The 19,439-nt window shown below is 44.9% G+C and overlaps 2 protein-coding genes across 7 annotated transcripts; one reads left to right on the forward strand and one right to left on the reverse strand.

Moving 5' to 3' along the window:
* Nucleotides 1–1,021: 1,021 nt before the first annotated feature.
* On the reverse strand, nucleotides 1,022–15,335 carry LOC311511598 (endogenous retrovirus group K member 21 Gag polyprotein-like). 6 transcript variants are annotated; one of them, XM_084612316.1, is made up of 5 exons: nucleotides 12,821–15,335; nucleotides 12,626–12,742; nucleotides 10,418–11,853; nucleotides 9,410–9,524; nucleotides 1,259–2,973 (listed from the first exon to the last, which is right to left on the reverse strand). In XM_084612316.1, the coding sequence occupies exon 1, from the start codon at nucleotides 15,314–15,316 to the stop codon at nucleotides 13,757–13,759; it is 1,560 nt and encodes a 519-aa protein (XP_084468442.1). In that variant the 5' UTR covers nucleotides 15,317–15,335; the 3' UTR covers nucleotides 1,259–2,973; nucleotides 9,410–9,524; nucleotides 10,418–11,853; nucleotides 12,626–12,742; nucleotides 12,821–13,756. The 6 variants fall into 6 exon arrangements, with proteins under 6 accessions (XP_084468444.1, XP_084468442.1, XP_084468441.1 ...); XM_084612318.1 differs by lacking the exon at nucleotides 12,626–12,742 and having other exon boundaries at nucleotides 1,022–2,973; nucleotides 13,209–15,335; XM_084612315.1 differs by lacking the exon at nucleotides 12,626–12,742.
* On the forward strand, nucleotides 7,242–17,683 carry LOC311511628 (natural killer cells antigen CD94-like; the record flags this gene model as incomplete). Its single annotated transcript, XM_084612367.1, has 6 exons — nucleotides 7,242–7,332; nucleotides 7,734–7,832; nucleotides 8,345–8,449; nucleotides 10,254–10,405; nucleotides 16,691–16,797; nucleotides 17,450–17,683. The coding sequence occupies 6 exons, from the start codon at nucleotides 7,242–7,244 to the stop codon at nucleotides 17,598–17,600; spliced, it is 705 nt and encodes a 234-aa protein (XP_084468493.1). The 3' UTR covers nucleotides 17,601–17,683.
* Between the last annotated feature and the right edge of the window lie 1,756 nt (nucleotides 17,684–19,439).

Consider the following 19,439-nt stretch of genomic DNA (forward strand, 5'->3'; position numbering starts at 1 on the left):
GAAATCTGATGAGGTTCAACAAGGACAAGTGCAGAGTCCTGCACTTAGGATGGAAGAATCCCATGTACCGCTACAGACTAGGGACCAAATGGCTCGGCAGCAGTTCTGCAGAAAAGGACCTAGGGGTTACACTTGACTAGAAGCTGGATATGAGTCAACAGTGTGCCCTTGTTGCCAAGAAGGCCAATGGCATTTTGGGATATATAAGTAGGGGCATTGCCAGGAGATGGAGGGACGTGATCATTCCCCTCTATTCGACATTGGTGAGGCCTTATCTGGAGTACTGTATCCAGTTTTGGGCCCCACACTACAAGAAGGATGTGGAAAAATTGGAAAGAGTCCAGCGGAGGGCAACAAAAATTATTAGGGGACTGGAACACATGACTTATGAGGAGAGGCTGAGGGAACTGGGGATGTTTAGTATACGGAAGAGAAGAATGAGGGGGGATTTGATAGCTGCTTTCAACTACCTGAAAGGGGGTTCCAAAGAGGATGGATCTAGACTGTTCTCAGTGGGAACAGATAACAGAACAAGGAGAAATGGTCTCAAGTTGCAGTGGGGGAGATTTAGGTTGGATATTAGGAAAAACTTTTTCACTAGGAGGGTGGTGAAACACTGGAATGCGTTACCTAGGGAGGTGATGGAATCTCCTTCCTTAGAGGTTTTTAAGGTCAGGCTTGACAAAACCCTGGCTGGGATGATTTAATTGGGGATCGGTCCTGCTTTGAGCAGGGGGTTGGACTAGATGACCTCCTGAGGTCCCTTCCAACCCTGATATTCTATGATTCTATGATTCATTCTGCAGCTCCTAATTACCATTTCCTTTGAAACAAAAAATGGGGGTTCACAGTGAAATTAAAAATGCAATACATTGTAAATGGATACAATTAAATATTCCATTGACATAACATAAAATTAACACATGGAACTCAGAACTCTATGATATTCTTTGGTAATCCACTGCTGAGAAGTAAGCCCTCTAGTTCACTGAGATTAAAATAAGAATTAGACATTTATGGGCTAATTCTCCTCTCATTTACACTGACCTCAGTGGAGTTACACCTGATTTACATCTGAGTAAGGCCCTTCCAACAATGAACTGCATCTTCAGTGAAATTAGTTAGAGTTTAAATTTCCATGATCATCCATCACCGTTTTTCAGGACATCAGTTTATTAACAGCGAGGGTGGTACAAGGCAGTGTCAGGGAGAAATTTCTCCATGGGATAGTAGTGTATAATAAGGTACATAGTGAGTGATGCAAGACACAGTTGTAGGGTATTAAACAGGTTTATTTCAGCCCCACTGGAGGGATTAATTTACAACAAACACCCCTTGAGTCCAAGACAGAGTAGGTGCAGCCTCTTGTACTGTGTGCCTTTTAGCGTAAGGCCCTCTAGGCCGAGTTTTGATTAGGCAGGGATCCAGGTAGAACATGCTCCTCTCTAGACAGAGGGGTCTTTCCCATACTCCAAACATGTCCCTTAAAAGGCTTAACTCTCTAAAGAGTCCCAGCTCATACCCTTCCATCCAGGACTGACAGCTCATGCACTTCATTTAGGGCAGAGCAGGTACTTTTCCTTCCCTACAAGAAGTGCAGTAACTCCTGGAGCTATGATATTATATAGCTATGTAATCATGATTTTATCTTTTCCCTGTTTATAGCTCAGTACAAGCAGTAGGGATGGTGTATTTAAAGATTTACTGGTGACACAGTCCAAGTGACATGTATTTCTCTGTTAATAATTCTGTGATCTACTCCTCTGGGGTAAAATGGGGTAAAATCCATTAGATCTAGATCAGAGATGGGTCCAATCTAAAATTCACCCCATCACACTCCCCCGGAGGCCTGCATCATATTAAGTTCTATGATAACAGGACAAAGTTACTGCTTCACTCCATGTCACTTTTAAGCTACGTCTGCTCCACGAGGTAGGGGTATGATTCCCCTGTTTGCATACACATACTCGCAATGGCACTCATCGACCTAGCACAAATATACATAGCAGTATTGCTGCAGTAGCAAGGATAGCAGCAGTGGAGGGATGGCTTAGCTGTGCTGAGTACATACCCGCTGGTATGGACTCGTGCTGGTATTTCAGATGGATGTGTACTTGGCATGGCTCAGCTATGCCTCTGCTGCCACTCTCCATGCTACCATGGCTACACTCACACCCCAGCTCATAGTGTAGACATAGCCTTAGGCACCACGACCCTGAAACTGCCCATTGATCTGCCTCAGAGGCTGACTCTCTTCTCTTTGTTCCCATTCTCCTTGACTCTGGTGTCACATGATCTGGGCAAAGAAGCCTGAAAATGATGATGGGGTTCATGCTGGCCCTACTGGTACGGTGATGTTTTGCTGGGGCTGCTGGCACACCTGTGCTGAGGCTGGTGATCAGACAGTCGGAGAAGTTAGAAATGAGACAATCTTGAATCTTCAGCCTATATCCCAGGGGGCAAGGAAGGATGTTTCCCTGTTGCACTTTCCTAGTGCTATCCTGTCACTTTAAATGTCCAGAAGTCTGGGGCTTCAAGTATTTCCCTAGTGGAGACTGTTCCAAGAGACTGAGAGCCTAGGAGCACAAAGTGTAACACATTGTTTGGCCTAACTACTGTGTGTGTCATAGATACTGTTGCTTCCTAACTTCAGCATTTAAAAAGCTGTAAATTAACTTTGAATTTAACACCATGAGCCAAGTCACATCACTGTAACTCAGGAGGCAAGCCCCTTTATTCTGAGCACTTTGGACTGGGGGAGGTCTTCTCAAATTAGCAGCCATGGAACTTCCTGTGCGGTTTCAGACAGAACATCATAAAGTAACTAAAACTTCCTCTTTTGGCTTGCATTCTCCATCTTCTGTCAGGACAGCCAGAGGGACAGATATTTACTTCCTGGATATTCATATACAGAGGATCAGATCAGACAGAACGGAAAAGTCTTTTCCAGCTCTCCTGCGTCTTCCCAAACAACTACAGGTACCAAAAAAAAAAAAGATATCAGGCCAAGTGCTTCTGGGTTTATTGTTATTAGAATAGAACATACATGTAGGTAACATTCACTTGTGTTTACTAATTCAAGAAATGAGTGAAAGTGTTTACCATGAAAGATATTATATAGATGTGTAACTTTGATTTCATTTTTTTCTTTTGTTATAGTTCAGTACAAGCAGTAGGGATGATGTGTTTAAAGACTGACTGGTGAGACTATCCAGGTGACATATAGTTCTCCGTTTACAATTCAGTGATCTACTCCTCCTTGAAGTAACATGCATTAGATATAAAGTAGAGAAAAGTCTGATCTAAAATTTTGGATTTGTATGCCATTTCTAGTTATTTTTACTATGAAAATCAAAAGCTACAAGTTCAACATTAGACTCAAAAGGTGGTAGATGGGATATATATAGTTGAAAGCATTTGATATAGTATCTCAAGAAAACATACTTGAGAAAAGAGTTCACATTAGCTTGGTTTGAAGTGGAATCATTTGTCCTGAAAACTGTTGAAGGCTGTCACCAAAGGGGAAAGATAAAAGACAATAATATGAACTTGTGAAGAAGGTGATCAGTGGGGTATCACAAAGGACTTTGTTGTGTCTGGGTTTACCTAATGTATTTGTTCTTAATTTGTAAATAACACAATAATGAAATATTAAATCTCCGGATGTGGTAAATTTTGGCTCCACTGCAATGCACAAATGCCCCTGCCTACTCCTGTAGGCACCTAAACTCACTCAGCAATTATAGTTTTGCAATAAAAGTTTCCTAGGCACCTATATTTGTGCCTTTGGGCATGCACACTGCTGGCTCCCTGTCAGTCCCTGGGTACCTATCGCTTGCCTAAGCTCCACAGTGATTCACAAACCCGGGGGGAGACAGGCATTCATCTTCAGGGCCTGATCTTCTAGGTGTGTTATGGTGTGCCTAATGCCACACAGAACAGCTGGGGTGAGGGTGTAGGGGAACGAGGATGACTTCTCATGAATTTTAACCCAGTGGTAAGAGTACTCATAGGTACTGGAACTAGGGGGTGAGGGTGCTGCCACGCCCCCGGTTTGAAGTGATTTCCATTAGGATTTACAGTTCAGTTCAATGGTTCTCAGGACCCCCACTGTACAAATTGTTCCAGCATCTGAGTGTACCCACCTGGGATGGTGGAGACTCCCAGTTCAAGCCCCCACCCCCCGCCTCCATCTCAGGTAGCGCAGAGGTTTGAACTGGGACCTGCCAACTCTCAGGAGCTTGCTTTAACAATTGGACTACAGGACATTTAGATGTGGGGCTCACTCAGGCTCTACTGTTGAAGCTGTTTCACTCTGGATGAATATTTACAGAGTCATTGGAGCCAGGGGACTGGATCCGGGAATCCCACATTTCTGAATGTTCTAACCACAAAGCTATACAATCATTCTCATGTTTGTGTTCTCCCTCTTGGTCTCTCTATTTCTCTGGCCCAAATAAGCCTTTAAGAGACAGAGAAAAAGAGAGAGAACAGAGTCATGATGGCTCTATATCCTGGTGGTTAGGGCATTCAGAGACATGGGCACCCTACTGCAATGCTCATTATTTATCCAGAGTGAAACAGCTTCAAGAGGAGCGATGGAAGAAGCCCCGCATCAGACTATGCCATAGCCCAGTGGTTAGAGTGCTCCTCTGAGTGACAGGATTTGAACAGGGATCTTCCCCTTGTGCTCATGTATGGTTATGAGGGAAGTCCTAATCCCCCTGCCTTCTTGCTAAAGTGGCATAAGGCACCAAACTCTGAGAGGCTGGGGCTTAGCACGCACTCCTCTTGTCAGCATCTCCCACTGGCTAACTGAGGCAGCTCTCTGCCTAGCATGGTGGCTTTGGTGCATCGCAGTCTAAGGCTCCTCTCTCCATTCATTCTATAGAGAGCCAGGCACTGTAACTCAGGCTTTGTGGATCACAGTGATTTTTTCAGGCACATAAAAGGTAGGTGTTGTGACACTGAGCATCAAAACATCCTTTTGAGCATTCAGCCCTAAGACATTTGGAAATCAACGATGCTAACAGACATACTGGGTGAAATGAATGATATAGCAGCCAATAGCTAATTTAGATTTGTGTAAGCAGAAAAGAGCTTGTCACAGAGCAGGGTGCCACACACAGAATAGTGCATTCTGTTCTGAACACCTCCATACTAACCATATGTATTAAATCTGACATTATTCAGAGAAGGAGTACTTGTGGCACCTTAGAGACTAACCAATTTATTTGAGCATGAGCTTTCGTGAGCTACAGCTCACTTCATCGGATGCATACCGTGGAAACTGCAGCAGACTTTATATACACACAGAGAATATGAAACAATACCTCCTCATTGTTTCATATTCTCTGTGTGTATATAAAGTCTGCTGCAGTTTCCACGGTATGCATCCGATGAAGTGAGCTGTAGCTCACGAAAGCTCATGCTCAAATAAATTGGTTAGTCTCTAAGGTGCCACAAGTACTCCTTTTCTTTTTGCGAATACAGACTAACACGGCTGTTACTCTGAAACCTATTCAGAGAAGGGAAACACTAGTGAGTAAAAGGCAAGAGTGATTGTCTAATGAGGGATGAGGTAAAATGAAAAGAAGGGAACAGGTATAGGCTAAGGTTGCTAACTAGTGATGAAAGAAGAGGGCAGTTTAGAGAGCTTGGCACAGACTACAAATATTTGAGAGATGTAAACACAAAGGACAGAGGAAGAGATTGTTTCAGATAATTCCAAATATAATATGGAATAATGGTATAGAATTAAGAAAAATAAAATTTAAGCTAGATACTAGAAACAGTACAGGGAGTGACTGTGCAATAGCTTTCTGAAGGTGTTGCTGAGAACACAATCACTTGAGATATTTAAAAATGGAAAGGATGAGTCCTGATACTGCAAAACATTGAAGGACCTCAAATTCTATTAATACCAGTGGTAATCAGCAATATAAAAAAAGTTACTCAGCAAATTGTAGGAGCAAGCAGAACAGAACTGTACTGGCATTATATGGATCTCTGAATAGTGACTTGGTCTGCATTGGTGAAAAGGAACACATTATGCAAAAGAAAAAAGAATACCGACCTATAACTAATATCGCTAAAAAGGCCAAAAATTCTTGGTCTAAGTGCAATAGACAACAGGCGTTGAAAATTTTCCCTTTTTTTCTATATATTAGTCAGTATCTTTTAGAGAGCAAATATGAATGAGGTCTTTTATTGGACCAGCTTTTGTTGGTGAGAGAGACAAGCTTTCAAGCTTACACTGAGCTCTTCTGACCTGAAGAAGAGCTCTGTGCAAGTGCGCTTGTCTCTCTCATCAATGGAAGTTGGCCCAATAAAAATTATTACCTCTCCCAGCTTGTCTCTCTAATATCCTGGGGCCAACACGACTACAAGAACACTGCATGGTATTTTTTAGAGACAGGCAATGCAGGTGATGCTTTTATATGACTGATTATCATTAATTAACTTTACTGAAATACAGAAATGAGAAAAGACCTATGGGACAAGGCTATCTTGACCATTATCCCTTGCACACATAAACACATCCCTCAGACTACTGGATTGCTCCCCGAAAGTAAATTTTGTTACATTCCATGTTAAACAGACTCATGCAATGGGGTTTCCAGCACCAATTTTTTTTATCCAGTATCCTTTTGACTGTCTCCTTCAAGCCTCTTAAAACCTGAATCTAATTAGTAACAATAGTCTCTCACTTCTTCTGCTGATGGGTAGCATTTTGGAGAGCAAAATACTAGATTTACAATCATTACGTCTATTTAATATTTGTATTACAGGAGAGCTTGGAGGCAACATACAAGCTATGGGTGCCATTGTGCTAGACACTGTGTGAACACCCAGTGAGAGACAGTCCCAGCCCTGAAGTGTTTGCAATCTAAACCACTGTGAATAGCATCAAAGGTGGTCTAGGTTGATCCATTTGAATATCCAGTTTTCTGAGACTCAGAGGTAACCAGAATATATTGTCATTATATAGATAAATAGAGGGCAAATAATAGACAAAGATGATAGGATGCATGTACTGAACTCAGTATGCCATTTAATCCTTCATTTCTGTTCCTCTTACTACAGACTATTGTAATGCAGTAAATTAAAACCAATCACTGCAATATCCTGTTATTTTTTACCTGATATTTCTAGATCCACTGGTTTTTCATCAAATGCCATCATCTATCATAGGCCACTGAAGAAAAGTCTAAAATTTCCACACTCACCATCCTCTAGAAATGAGCAAGCAGGAAGTGATTTACACAGAAGTGAAATGTCACACTTCTGAGCAGCAGAGGAGACAAAGACCTGGGAACTCTGAGAGCAAAGGTATTGTATGTTAACTAGGTGGTAACATATTTTCTGATCTACTGTCCATGGTCAAACGTCTGCCCCTATCCCAGGAAACTGACACTAGATTTTTGGAATAGTAAAGTTAGAATGTTCATTTGTTATGTTGCCATATGCTGTGCTACTAAGACAATAACAACATCTACAACCAATCAGGTTGATGGTCTTTGAGATTTGAGAAAGAGGCTCACAGCTCTGGGAGTCATGAACAGTACCCATGAGCACAAGCACCTGGCAATGGCAGTTATAGAGGGGCTGGTTTTCAGACTGCTCTGGTGGATAGCTTTGGGACCTGGGTGTTGCTCAGATAAACTGTAATCTGATGCCAGATACTCAGAAAAGTGGCACACTTTTCCCATCTTTATGTTCATTCTTTTTAGATTCTCCTACTCCATCTTCTCCCTGGTGGATCATTGCAGTGATTCTGGGGGTCCTCTACCTGATATCACTAGGAGCAGTGGTGGCCTTGATTGCCAAGTGTAAGTAATTGCAGAAAAGACACGGGGGGACTGATACACTCCTGCATTAATCCAGTTTTATGCCATTGTCAGTCCACTGTGTAACACTGATGTAAAACTGATGTAATGCAGAAGAGCAGATGCAGTGGCTTGTACATAACCCCTCTCCTCCAGCCATCCCCTGATTTAGGGTGCATTTTGATTTGGTCCCTTATTTTATTCTTATGAGCCTAGATGTTAGGCTTTACTTTCCTATTCTTACTGTAGAATATGCACCTTCTTCTATACAGGGATTATTGTTCAGAGGAAATTCACAGGTAAGTTCTTCCATACATGTTCAAAGAATCAAATTTCAAAACTCTTCTTTAGCAAAAAAAGTAATGTTATTAAACACACAAGCAAGCAACCCCAGTTAAACATTAATTTTACAAGAACAAAGAGTAATGCCATGATGCTATTTGTGTTTCCTTAAAATGCAAACTTGATTTTTCATTTTAAGTGGTGTAATGTATTAATATAATTGCAAATGCAAGTTTTCCAGGACTCCCATCCATCAGAAAATTTTGGCCAGCTGGGAAATGCATATCAGCAGCAACAGACTAAAACTCCCGGTCAAGAATCACACAAGGAAACCGGAGGTAAATATTTTGGTTGGATCAGCTTGTTAGAGGGCTTTCCCTTCACCCTCTCCCAAGGTTCTTGTCACACAGACAGAAAGCAGAAGACCAGAAGCCCGAAGTGCAGGCAATTCGATGTTTATTGGGGTTAGTTCCAAACAAGCATATCCATAGCTCTACACGCTGGCAGAGTCTGTTTCCCAGTGTTCCCTTCTCAGCTCTGATGCTGCAGAGCCTTGCCTGTATCCCCGTTCCCCCCTCCCATTCCTAATTCCCATCTCCTCCTCTTTAGCAGGCCCAAATATACCTGCAGTGCATGCCCCTATCACACCCCTTACAATTTATGGTCATGTTCCATTTGGGAGGGTCGCGAGTTTGGGTCTTCGTCCCACCTCTTTTGTATCCCATGGGAGGGGTAAGGAGTGAGGTTATGCTCTGGCCAAGGCGAGGGTTTTCTTTGGCTTTTAGTGTTTCTTATGCCTTCCCCCCATTCCTCCTTGCCCCTTCTGATTGGTTGCTTGACCTTGCCTTGAGAGAAGAGCCAGGCAGTCTTCCAATGTATGCGTATATATTACACTCCCACCATACCCTGTAACACTTTAACTGCTCTATCCCTTATCTCCTCCCATTGTATTAACAAACCCATCTGGCTAGGGAGAAGCAACACACACAGTGTCTTTTGTTCTTTGTTCACACATATTAGTATAAGATATAAGAATATCAAAAAGTCAACCCCAAAATTCTATCTCAGGCTGATAAACAAGCCTGTATGCAAAGACAGCTGTCCACATTGTTCAGCTTCCTGAAGACAAAAGCATAAATAAATTGCATATAATTATCCCATAATATTGCAGCATGAAGGTTCTCAATAACAGAGCCAAATGAAACCAACTAAACAAGCTGAATGAGCAATGTAGGGAGATCTAAAAATACAAGTTTTGCTGAGTACATGTGGCTGAAATGAACAGAAATGGAGCTCACCTGTTGCTTATGCACTTATTGCTTCTTCAGTAACTCAAGCAAGAACCGATGGGATTCCTGTTAATTGAACTCAGCAGCTCTAGGCTGACGTAGGAAAGCAGTAAGTGCAGGAGAACTTAGAGGAGTGAGAGGAGAAACAAACAATTACAAAATAAAGTAAAGAAATGTATTTAGAATAACCACATCAGCATATAGCCTCCTGAAACACCACAGCATGAGAAGAACTGCAAAAGAGAAGTTGCTTTAAATAATAAAAACCCTAGAGTACAACAACATAAGCTGCCTAACATCTCTAATACTTCACTTACAGGGGCCCTGATGGGACATGAAAACCAAATGTGATTTGGCCTGACGTAAATCAGGGAGTATTCCCAAACTAAACACTGTAACCATAAGTTTGTAGATACAAAAGACAGTGCAGCTTGGCCAGCTTTACAGCTATATCCATCACTTTTGGTGCTGTGAGAGGTACAGAATGAGCAGGCCAGCAATAGCTCATGTGAATAATGGGGTGGTTTGGGTGGTGATCGGATCATAACAAATCTACATCCATATATGTGCAAGCCACCAGTCAGGAGCTAAACTACATACTTCCACTATCTGCAATAGAAATTATACCTTTCAGCTTCCATAGCACAGGCCTCTATCACTTGAGATGGGATTATATCCTTTTTAGAGGCATCAACTAGGGAGAAAATTGAACTCTTGAATACGTTGCTTTCTATCCAATGGAGAGCAGTAGGGCAACATATACAAATCAGTACATGACATTAAACAATATCAGATTGCATCACACCCATCAGCCAGATATCTGATGAGGCTATGAATGTGTTTTCTTTTCAAGGAAGTAAATTCAGCCCTTGCCCAGAGAACTGGAGGCAGCATGGAGACTATTGTTATCACTTTCCTACAACATGGAAAACTTGGCAAGAGAGTAAAGATTATTGCCTTTCTTCGGGCTCCAACCTTCTTAAGATTGAAAACAAGGAAGAACTGGTAATCTCTTACCCTTCATTTTCCAGAACCAACCTGTTGCGGTTCAGTGATGAGACAGAACACAGCTTTATGCAAGCAAACAGGCTGGTCAGCGGAGATGGGCTGTTCTGCCCCCCCTGCCTTCCACCTTCTCCTTTTATTATATTTCTCCCCCTAAGCATTACACACTGCTACACAAAGGAATGTATGACGTTGATTCATATGCTTAGTTACCATCCTCTATCTACTACAATCCTGGTTCTCAGGCCTTGAGCCCAGGCTAAAGAAACCTCCCACAGTTGCTGTCCAAACAATCAAGTTCTCAGGGTTCATATCTAGCCCTTGTCCTTGGATAGAGCAATGTGTGCATTGCTCCTAGGAAACAGTCAGGGTGTGCCCCGCCTGCTTCCAGGTGGAATAGCTAGACATTAACCCTTCATCTCCCCTTTTTTTGTTTATTGAAGTTGGCCATCTCATGGTAGCCGCCAATTTGTTTTGTCATGCTATTTAACTCCCAGACAGACAAGGACATAACCTGGGGAGCTTTCCAGGGCAAAATTTTACAAAGTCTTAACAAGGAAGGAATACATTGTACACAGCAACAACAAAAAATAAGCCCAATGATTACAAACACAAAATAACCAAAAGCTTAACATCTGCAATATAATCATCTAAAAGGGGTACACTTCTTTTACTACAATTGTAACCAGCAAAAGGCAATATAAGTATCATTCTACTAAGACAGCAAAGGGTGCCATCACTTAAATTTGCAGGAATATAATTAAAGGTGCATGAACCACAAGTAAAAACCCATCCTGATGGTAGGATGATATGGCCATAATTATATGAAACATTAACAGCATGGGAACAATTTAAAAGGGATTGAGAAATTTTTTGACAGCCCAAGGGCACCTTTGTACTAGTGCAGTTAACTACACGCGCACAGGTGACATTGTGAGCCCCGGCTGGGTACGGTGTGTGGAGGGATATAGCCGTGCGAGGCAGAGTATAGTTGGCCGGGCCCCAATTAGCCATGCTAGAGTACTGGGAGAAAAGATTAGCATAAGCAAAGAGCAGTATCTTATTCTCCTTCGGGCTTGTAACAGGGGAGGCGCTTCCGAGCCAACCCCTACAGGAAATAGCAGGCACAAAAGGCACACAATCATCACAGAATTAGCAGTGATTTGGGCGAGAATCGCCACAAACAAAGTCTTAGGAGTTTCTGGCTGCTGATCTGCTGCCAGTTTTCGTTGAGCCGTGGCGACCAATGCTTTTACTGCTCCCCATGTCACGGGCTGGCTTGGGACGCTACGCCTCCTCCGTTTCCGTCCCGCCGTTGTCGACTCGGGGGGCAATGCGGTCTCCTCCAAGGTCAGCTGAAACTCTGGTATGGGATTCGACAGCCCCTGGTGCCATGCCATGTTGTTTAAGTGCTGGTCGCACGCACCGGGCTGGAACCCACAACGGTCCTGCAGGGAGAGACACAGCAGCATATCCCCGACCCCAAGTGATTAGAGGTGCTGGGCCCAGCCACTGTGGATCGGGCAGCTGACGGTAAAAGACCCGCGGTCTTTCCAGTACCTCAGATTTGTGAAAATGCCGATCCGCAGGGGTCTGCTGATCTGCATTCAGTGTTAAATTATTTAAAGTAAACAAGAGGATATACATTTGTTGTTGAATGTCTCCTAAGGTTCGGAGATGCAGCTCCCCTTGTTTTAATTGTTTATCTAGCAAGGTTTTGAGTGTGCGATTGGCACGTTCAACAATGGCTTGGCCCGTGGAATTATAAGGGATTCCGTGTTTAAGACGGACGTCCCAGCGGGCACAAAAGGTGGAGAGGGCTGCAGAGCAGTAGGCTGGGGCATTATCTGTTTTAATTTGGCAAGGGCGACCCATAACAGAAAAGCAGGCCAGCAAATGGTGAATAACTTTGTTAGTGGCTTCCCCACGTTGTGGGGTTGCCCAAAGGAAGCCTGAATAAGTATCAACGGAAACATGTAAAAATGAATAGGGGCGGAATTGTGGTACATGAGTAACATCCATTTGCCACAGCTGATTTGCTGCGGTACCTCGGGGGTTAACGGCATAAGAAAAAGTAGGAGCAGCAGGAGCACAGTGGGGGCAGGAACGAACAATGGAATGTGCATGATCAGCAGGAATGTGAAACTGCCGGGCCAAAACAGAGGCAGACTGATGAAAAAAGGCATGGCTTTCAATGGGGTCAGAAAAAAGGGAATTTACCTGACCACGCAACGCGCGATCGGCGCGTGCATTGCCCTCAGTGAGTGGCCCAGGCAGAGGGGTATGACTGCGAATATGAGCAACAAAGTAAGGGAAATGACGAGTGGCAAGAAGATGCTGTAAAGACAAAAACAGGTGAAGGAGGTCTGCATCAACCTGAGGGGTAATGAGGGCAAGGGGTAAATGATCAATTACCTGATAAACATAATGGGTATCCACAATTAAATTAAAGGGACAATCAGCAAAAAGTTGAAAGGCCAAAATAACAGCAGCCAATTCTGAACGCTGTGCAGAACGCTGAGGCAGTGTAAAACGAGAATGCCAACGAGGGGGGTCACCCAACTGATAAGTGACTACACCTCGGTGGGGAGAGCCATCAGATGTTAATATCGAGGGTGGTGTCTAACTTTGTAAGTAAATCACGGCCCCAAATATTGAGGTGGACAGGGAGCACAAAAGGGCGGATTGTAGCAAGGGCACGGCCTCCTGGTTTAGAGACCGTGACCCAAGACAAACTTTGGCGCCCGGGTTTGCTACCCCCAATCCCCCACAACTCTTTAGAAGGAACCGTAGGCCAACTAACCGGCCACTCCAGATCACGAATCACTGTAACGTCAGCTCCAGTGTCCACCAGCCCTGTAAAAGGAACATCATTTAAGAGAAGTGTTAACTGAGGTTTCGAGGGGCGGACTGACATTGTCAGAGCAACAAGTGGAGAAGACGCGCTGTGAGACGGCGAGTGAGACAACGTCGATCCAAAGCCTCCTCCACCCCGAGTTCGATCCTCGGCAGCTGGCACCTGATAGGGGACTAAAATCAATTGTGCAATTGACCGTCCATGCGGGAGCGACTGTGGAAGATGAGTCCACACCTGAACCTTAATAATGCCAGTGTAATCAGCATCAATGACCCCTGGAATGACAAAAAAGCCCTGTTTCCCAGCATGTGAGCGAGGGAGAACAAGACCTACAAAGCCGGCAGGGAGAGGTCCCGTCACCTGTGTAGGTATGGCACAGACCTCCCCTGGCAGCTGAAAGTCAGTGTCCTCCTGCATGATCAAATCAAGCCCTGCACTTCCAGCAGTCGCTGCCCTCATAGAGTCTACGGATTCCAAGGCAGAGGAGCGATTGCCTAAGTAGGAAACACCCCCGTTTGGCCCTGGGTTCGGGGGGGACCCGTCGCGCGGTTTCCCGACCCGCTACGACACTGATTAGCCCAGTGATAACCTTTCCCACACTTGGGGCACTTCTTTGAGGGTCGGGCTGGTGCCTTAGATGAGCGGCACTCCCGCTGAAAATGACCCTCCTTTCCACAGCGGTAACAGTGCTTCCCCTCCTTCCCAGTTTTTCTGAGGGCGGCAGCAAGAACTCCAGCCTTGTGGGCTTGTGTGCCAATGTTCTGGCACGCCCGCAGCATGTCTGAGAGCTCTAAAATACCAGAGACTTGTGCTGCCTGGAGAGCACGGCGGCAATCTTCATTTGCATTTTCAACTGCCAATTTTAACAGGAGCTCGTGAGCTGCCTCAGTGTTATCCACCTGTCGGAGGATAGCCTCCTGCAATCTGTTGGTAAAATCCAAAAAGGACTCTAAGGCACCCTGACGGATACTGACAAAGCTTTTGGTAGACTTGCCTGAATCCGGGACCTTCTTGAAAGCATGCTGGGCACAGGTGGAAATAATGGGGAAGACGGCCTGAGGGAGTTGAGACTGCATCTCAATAGTAGCAAACTGGCCCTCCCCTGCCAAATGCTCATAAATGATACCTTGCTCTCTATATACCTGGGCTTGGCGTTCTGCCATCTGCCGATACTCACTAAGCCAAATAACATACTGACTGGGTGACAACATCATGCGCAGCAGCGTTTTCCAATCCTCAGGGATTAGGGAGTACCCAGCACCCATCCCTTCAATGAGACCACGCACAAAGGTGCTAGTCAGGCCAAATTCACGAATTGCTTTCTTTACCTCTCTAACCACCGAGTATGGCAGAGTGGTCCAGGTGCCCATGGGGTTGCCCTGGTCATCATTCTGCCAGGTCACCGGGCAAACGGAGACCAGATCAGCCAGCTCCTCTGCTGTAAGATCTGATCGAGCTTTCGCTGCGTGAACCATTTGTTGCACCAGCGAAAGCTTCTGAGCAGATGCAGATGACTCTCCGGGGGGCCCCATGGGGGGAGGGTGATCACACACCGGCTCCGGTGGGGAAGGCCAGGGAGGCGGTGGTAATAGAGGCACTGGGGGCGAAGCAGGGGGAGGGATGGCTGCAGGAGCGGATGGGGGTGGCAGGATCGGCAGCTCCTCTGTTGGGGCTGGAGAGGGCCTTTCCGAGGCGACACGCTGTGTCGCATCGCCAGGAGGGGGGATGGCTGCAGGGGCGGACGGGGGCGGCGAGAGCACCAGCCTCACGAGGGAGGGTCTGTCCGAGGCGACACGCTGTACCAAGTCGCGGCAGAGGTGCCAGGCATGTAAAGCCTGCACGGGTGCCCGAGGCTCTTTGTGCAATGTCTGGCCCAATCGCTCCCAGTCCGCTAGCTTAAGGCTTCCAGCTTCAGGATACCACGGGCACTTGGCACGCACCTCCTGTAGCAGGAGAGTGAGTTCTCGAGCCGGGCAGTCATGCTGAGCCTTACGCAGCAAATACTGCAGCTCATTGCGGTGTTGCACTTGCAAAGCAGAGAGGGAGCTTCCCATACTTACCACAATGAAAAATACTCACCGGGATCCACAAAGTGGATGAGTGACGCGTCTGAAACCCTTGCCGGGCGAGGTGAGTGCTGAGGGCCCCACGTTTGGGCGCCAGTTGTTGCGGTTCAGTGATGAGACAGAACACAGCTTTTTGCAAGCAAGCAGGCTGGTCAGCGGAGATGGGCTGTTCTGCCCCCCCTGCCTTCCACCTTCTCCTTTTATTATATTTCTCCCCCTAAGCATTACACACTGCTACACAAAGGAATGTATGACGTTGATTCATATGCTTAGTTACCATCCTCTATCTACTACAATCCTGGTTCTCAGGCCTTGAGCCCAGGCTAAAGAAACCTCCCACAGTTGCTGTCCAAACAATCAAGTTCTCAGGGTTCATATCTAGCCCTTGTCCTTGGATAGAGCAATGTGTGCATTGCTCCTAGGAAACAGTCAGGGTGTGCCCCGCCTGCTTCCAGATGGAATAGCTAGACATTAACCCTTCACCAACCTCCGTATTTTTGGGCAGGACTGCAAAACATTTTTTCCCTACAGCCCTATTCCCCAACCAGTACAGATTCCTGTCCACCATGATTACTGCAGTGTGCAATGGGCCAACTCAAGGATTTGAGGTGCTTAGGAAGGTGATTCCTTGAGTTACCCCCAAATATAACTGTCTCACACAAAGAAAAGGAGTACTTGTGGCACCTTAGAGACTAACCAATTTATTTGTTGGTTGGTCTCTAAGGTGCCACAAGTACTCCTTTTCTTTTTGTGAATACAGACTAATATGGCTGCTACTCTGAAACCTGTCTCATACAGTGTATACAACAAGATTTTGTGCACTAGTTTAAAAGGTACGAAAAGAAATCCAAATCCCAACTAACCCTGGAGCCAAACACATCTGCAATCAATGGAAAGACATGTATTGACTTCAGCATGCTGTGGATTAGACCCCAAACTAGCAGAGGCAGCCTGTGGGAAGGTCCATTGGCACCAAAGGGTGAAGGTGCCTCACATCCCGCCACAACTCCTGGACCTCACTAAGGAGCAGTAATGACAGGGCCTGCAGGGAACCTCATCCAGGATCCCCAGTTGGAAGGATGGTGGCTGGCCTGTGGAGTGACCCTAAAGGGAGAGAAGAGATCAGTTGTAACAAAATTTATAAAAATTTATAAAATATCTATAAAATCTGTGGGTCTATTAACTGGGAGAAAAAAACTAAATATAACTCTTCAGGGACAGTTATGGGTAGGGCAGGAAGCTCAGCACATGGACTCTGTTCAGGACTCCTCAGTCACATTCCATTCCCTGATAGCCATACAGTGATAAAATGGTCAGATAGCATGGATTTGGGTTAAATGATTTGGTTGTGTTCCCATACAGGATTTCATAAAGTCAGTGACATTTACTTACCACTGGATTGGACTATCTCATAAGACAGACAATGAGTCCTGGGTGTGGGGGGACGACACAGCTTTCACCAGTGACCTGTAAGTGATTCTCAGTGAGAGAAACTGTTCCCTTCTGTTTAGGCTTGCTACATATGTTCTACAAGCAGCAGGTATTTATGCCACAGCCAAGCATAGGGGATACATGCAGCTGCCCGGCCCCTGAGAAGCATTGGGGAGATAGTGCCTCAGGTGGACAGTTTTTATCCAGGGCTCCTCCACACACACACACAGATTTGAGGAGGCACAATTTGTTTCATTCATTAGGTTCATTCATCGCCACCCCTGCCATGCCTGCCCCTCTTCACTATATAACATTTAGTATTTTTCCTCGTCTTATTATTCCTACGGGACAACTGGATGAAAATGAGATCTCTGTTATGCAAGAGAGGGGGATGAGGTGCATTGGTAAAGTTGTGAGGCGGGGGAGCCCTGGGCTGGAATAGCAGGGTGTACTGCAGCTCCGGAGTCAGGGACATTGGCGGAGCTGTGATAGGAAGCTGTCTATCCCTGGCCTAGTTTTTTCCAATGCTTTTTCCTCCTGACTTTCATGAACATTAGATTAATTCACAAATTGTTTTAGAAATTGTGCCCATCTCTCTCACCTGCTGCCCTACTAACCGCACAATGAGTATGACTACTGGGGATTCGTACATGTCACTGGCAGGCAGTAAACTGTGCATTTCCATCCTAGGTTTACGGTCACCCAACATGGTACTCTACAGCACTGTGTACTTTTCCTCAATAGAGGAGCCAAGTCCGATTTTTGTGACAAGCGAAACCCCTGTATTTGTGAGAAGAAGGCAGTTCACACAGACCCCACTGCAATGGCAGAGGAAGGATGAAAAACCATGCCAATCACTTGCTGGTGCATCTTGATTCCTGAAGACAAAGATAACGCTTGAATTAATACCCGTCCCTTGGTCAATATATCACATTTGTTGTTTACTGTCATTTTCAGAAACTTTGCTATGATCACAGAATTGTTGAATATTTGCAAAAAGAACGTAGGTATTCAGAATTAGCAATATCAGCTTCATTGATAAACCCCTTCCCTTTGGACTGGTGAACAGCCAATCAGAGCACCCTCGCAACTCTCTCATTAGCCCAAACGGTGGTATATTTAGCCATGAAGCTGTGACACCATTTTTTCCCTGTGTATTGAATTTCTAAGAACCCTGCCTTTCCTCAGAGAGAGCAGCTATTTTGTTCTAAGAGTTACCCCAGCATGTTATGGAAGAGGCACACATACTGTTGTGGTGGGGGCATCTCAGGTTCATTAAGTGGCTTCCCCTAGCCACATGTCTGAGAGAACACTGCTTGCCTCCCGCAAGGGGCAAGCACCAGTTTCCCTTCCTCAACATTTAAGGAGACAAGAATTAGTCCCACGAACAAATGCTGTATTCAGATATAAACCAACACTTGAGACAAACCCTTGATTACAACAAAGGGGGTAATTCAGGAGCCTTCATGGGGAGCACACATACTTCCATCCACAGCAATGGTCCAGCATACTGAATACCCAATGCCTAGATACAGAGAGAGTTGTTCTGTAACTCAATTAAGAGTAGAGGTGGGCATGAAACTTTTTTCCTTTCTTGTGAGAATTTTTTAGATTAAAAAAAATCCTTTCCCAAATCAGGATGGAATGTCAAAATCTCTAATATTTTCTCTCACCAAATATCTGGGAAAAAATGGATCAGGTCAATGGAAATGTTTTATTTAGCTTTTGACCTATTTAAATATTTAATTTTATTATGCTACAATTATTAACTTAAATTGCAAAACAAAAAGTCATTTGACAACTATTCCATTGGAAAAATGTTGAAACAGGACATTTCAATAATTTCCCTTTTTTTTTTTCACAGTTCTTTCAAAATGGAGAATTTGTTGAAACTGATTCTTTCTTGTGAACAGTTTCAGGTGTGAGGACTTGACATTTTCCAACCAAAAATGTTTTGATGAAAAATTCCCAACCTACTCTAATTAAGAGTCCAAAGTGCCCTCCAGCCCCAGTCTCTTGGTTCCAAATAAGGTGCTTTCTGTTCCGTGTGCTGTTCACTGGTGCTTGGCTGTGGTACAAGCTCAGGGAATCAATCCCTGCCTCTGCTGCTCTGCCTGGCACCCATCTCCATGTACTGGTGAGAACTCCTGGGCTGGGTCAAAGCTGTGCCTCCAGCCTGCTCCTTGGGTCAATCCCCTAGCCCCATGTCCAGGCTGTTTGAGCCTGCTCTCTTCTTTAGCAGCAGCAACATGTGCACAGGCTTCTGCATGTATGTGCTTTCTGCACTCCTGGCCTTTTGTTAGGCAGGGCTCAGTCCCTTCACTGGAGCCATATTCCTCTCTTCCAATGAGAGGTGGACTGGCAGCTGGGAGTCAGGGCAGAGTTTTATTCCTATTCCTCTAGCCAACATCTCTCTGTGGCGAGCTCTTCTCTTCACATATCCCCTCATCAATCGCAGCTCAGGGGATGGGACTGGCCTTTTCTCACAGCTGCTGCTCTGTGGAGTGGGGGTTCCACCCTGTACTCTCTGCTGGAGATTTCAGTTTTGTTCTTTTTTGTTTGTTCGTTCTCTAAAATAAAACTTATTCTAGACTAAATTTATGACTGGTCTTCTTGTTTGAAAAAAAATATGTATACAAAATATAAAATAAGCAACTACCAGTCCCTTTACTATCTGTGA

The sequence above is a fragment of the Lepidochelys olivacea genome, assembly GCF_965140295.1.
Source record: "Lepidochelys olivacea isolate rLepOli2 genome assembly, chromosome: 1".
NCBI classification, from domain to species: Eukaryota; Metazoa; Chordata; order Testudines; family Cheloniidae; genus Lepidochelys; species Lepidochelys olivacea.

Bases quoted from the DNA above. Each gene is read 5' to 3' on its own strand.
- LOC311511598 (XM_084612318.1), bottom strand. From the start codon at position 15,316: ATGGGAAGCTCCCTCTCTGCTTTGCAAGTGCAACACCGCAATGAGCTG.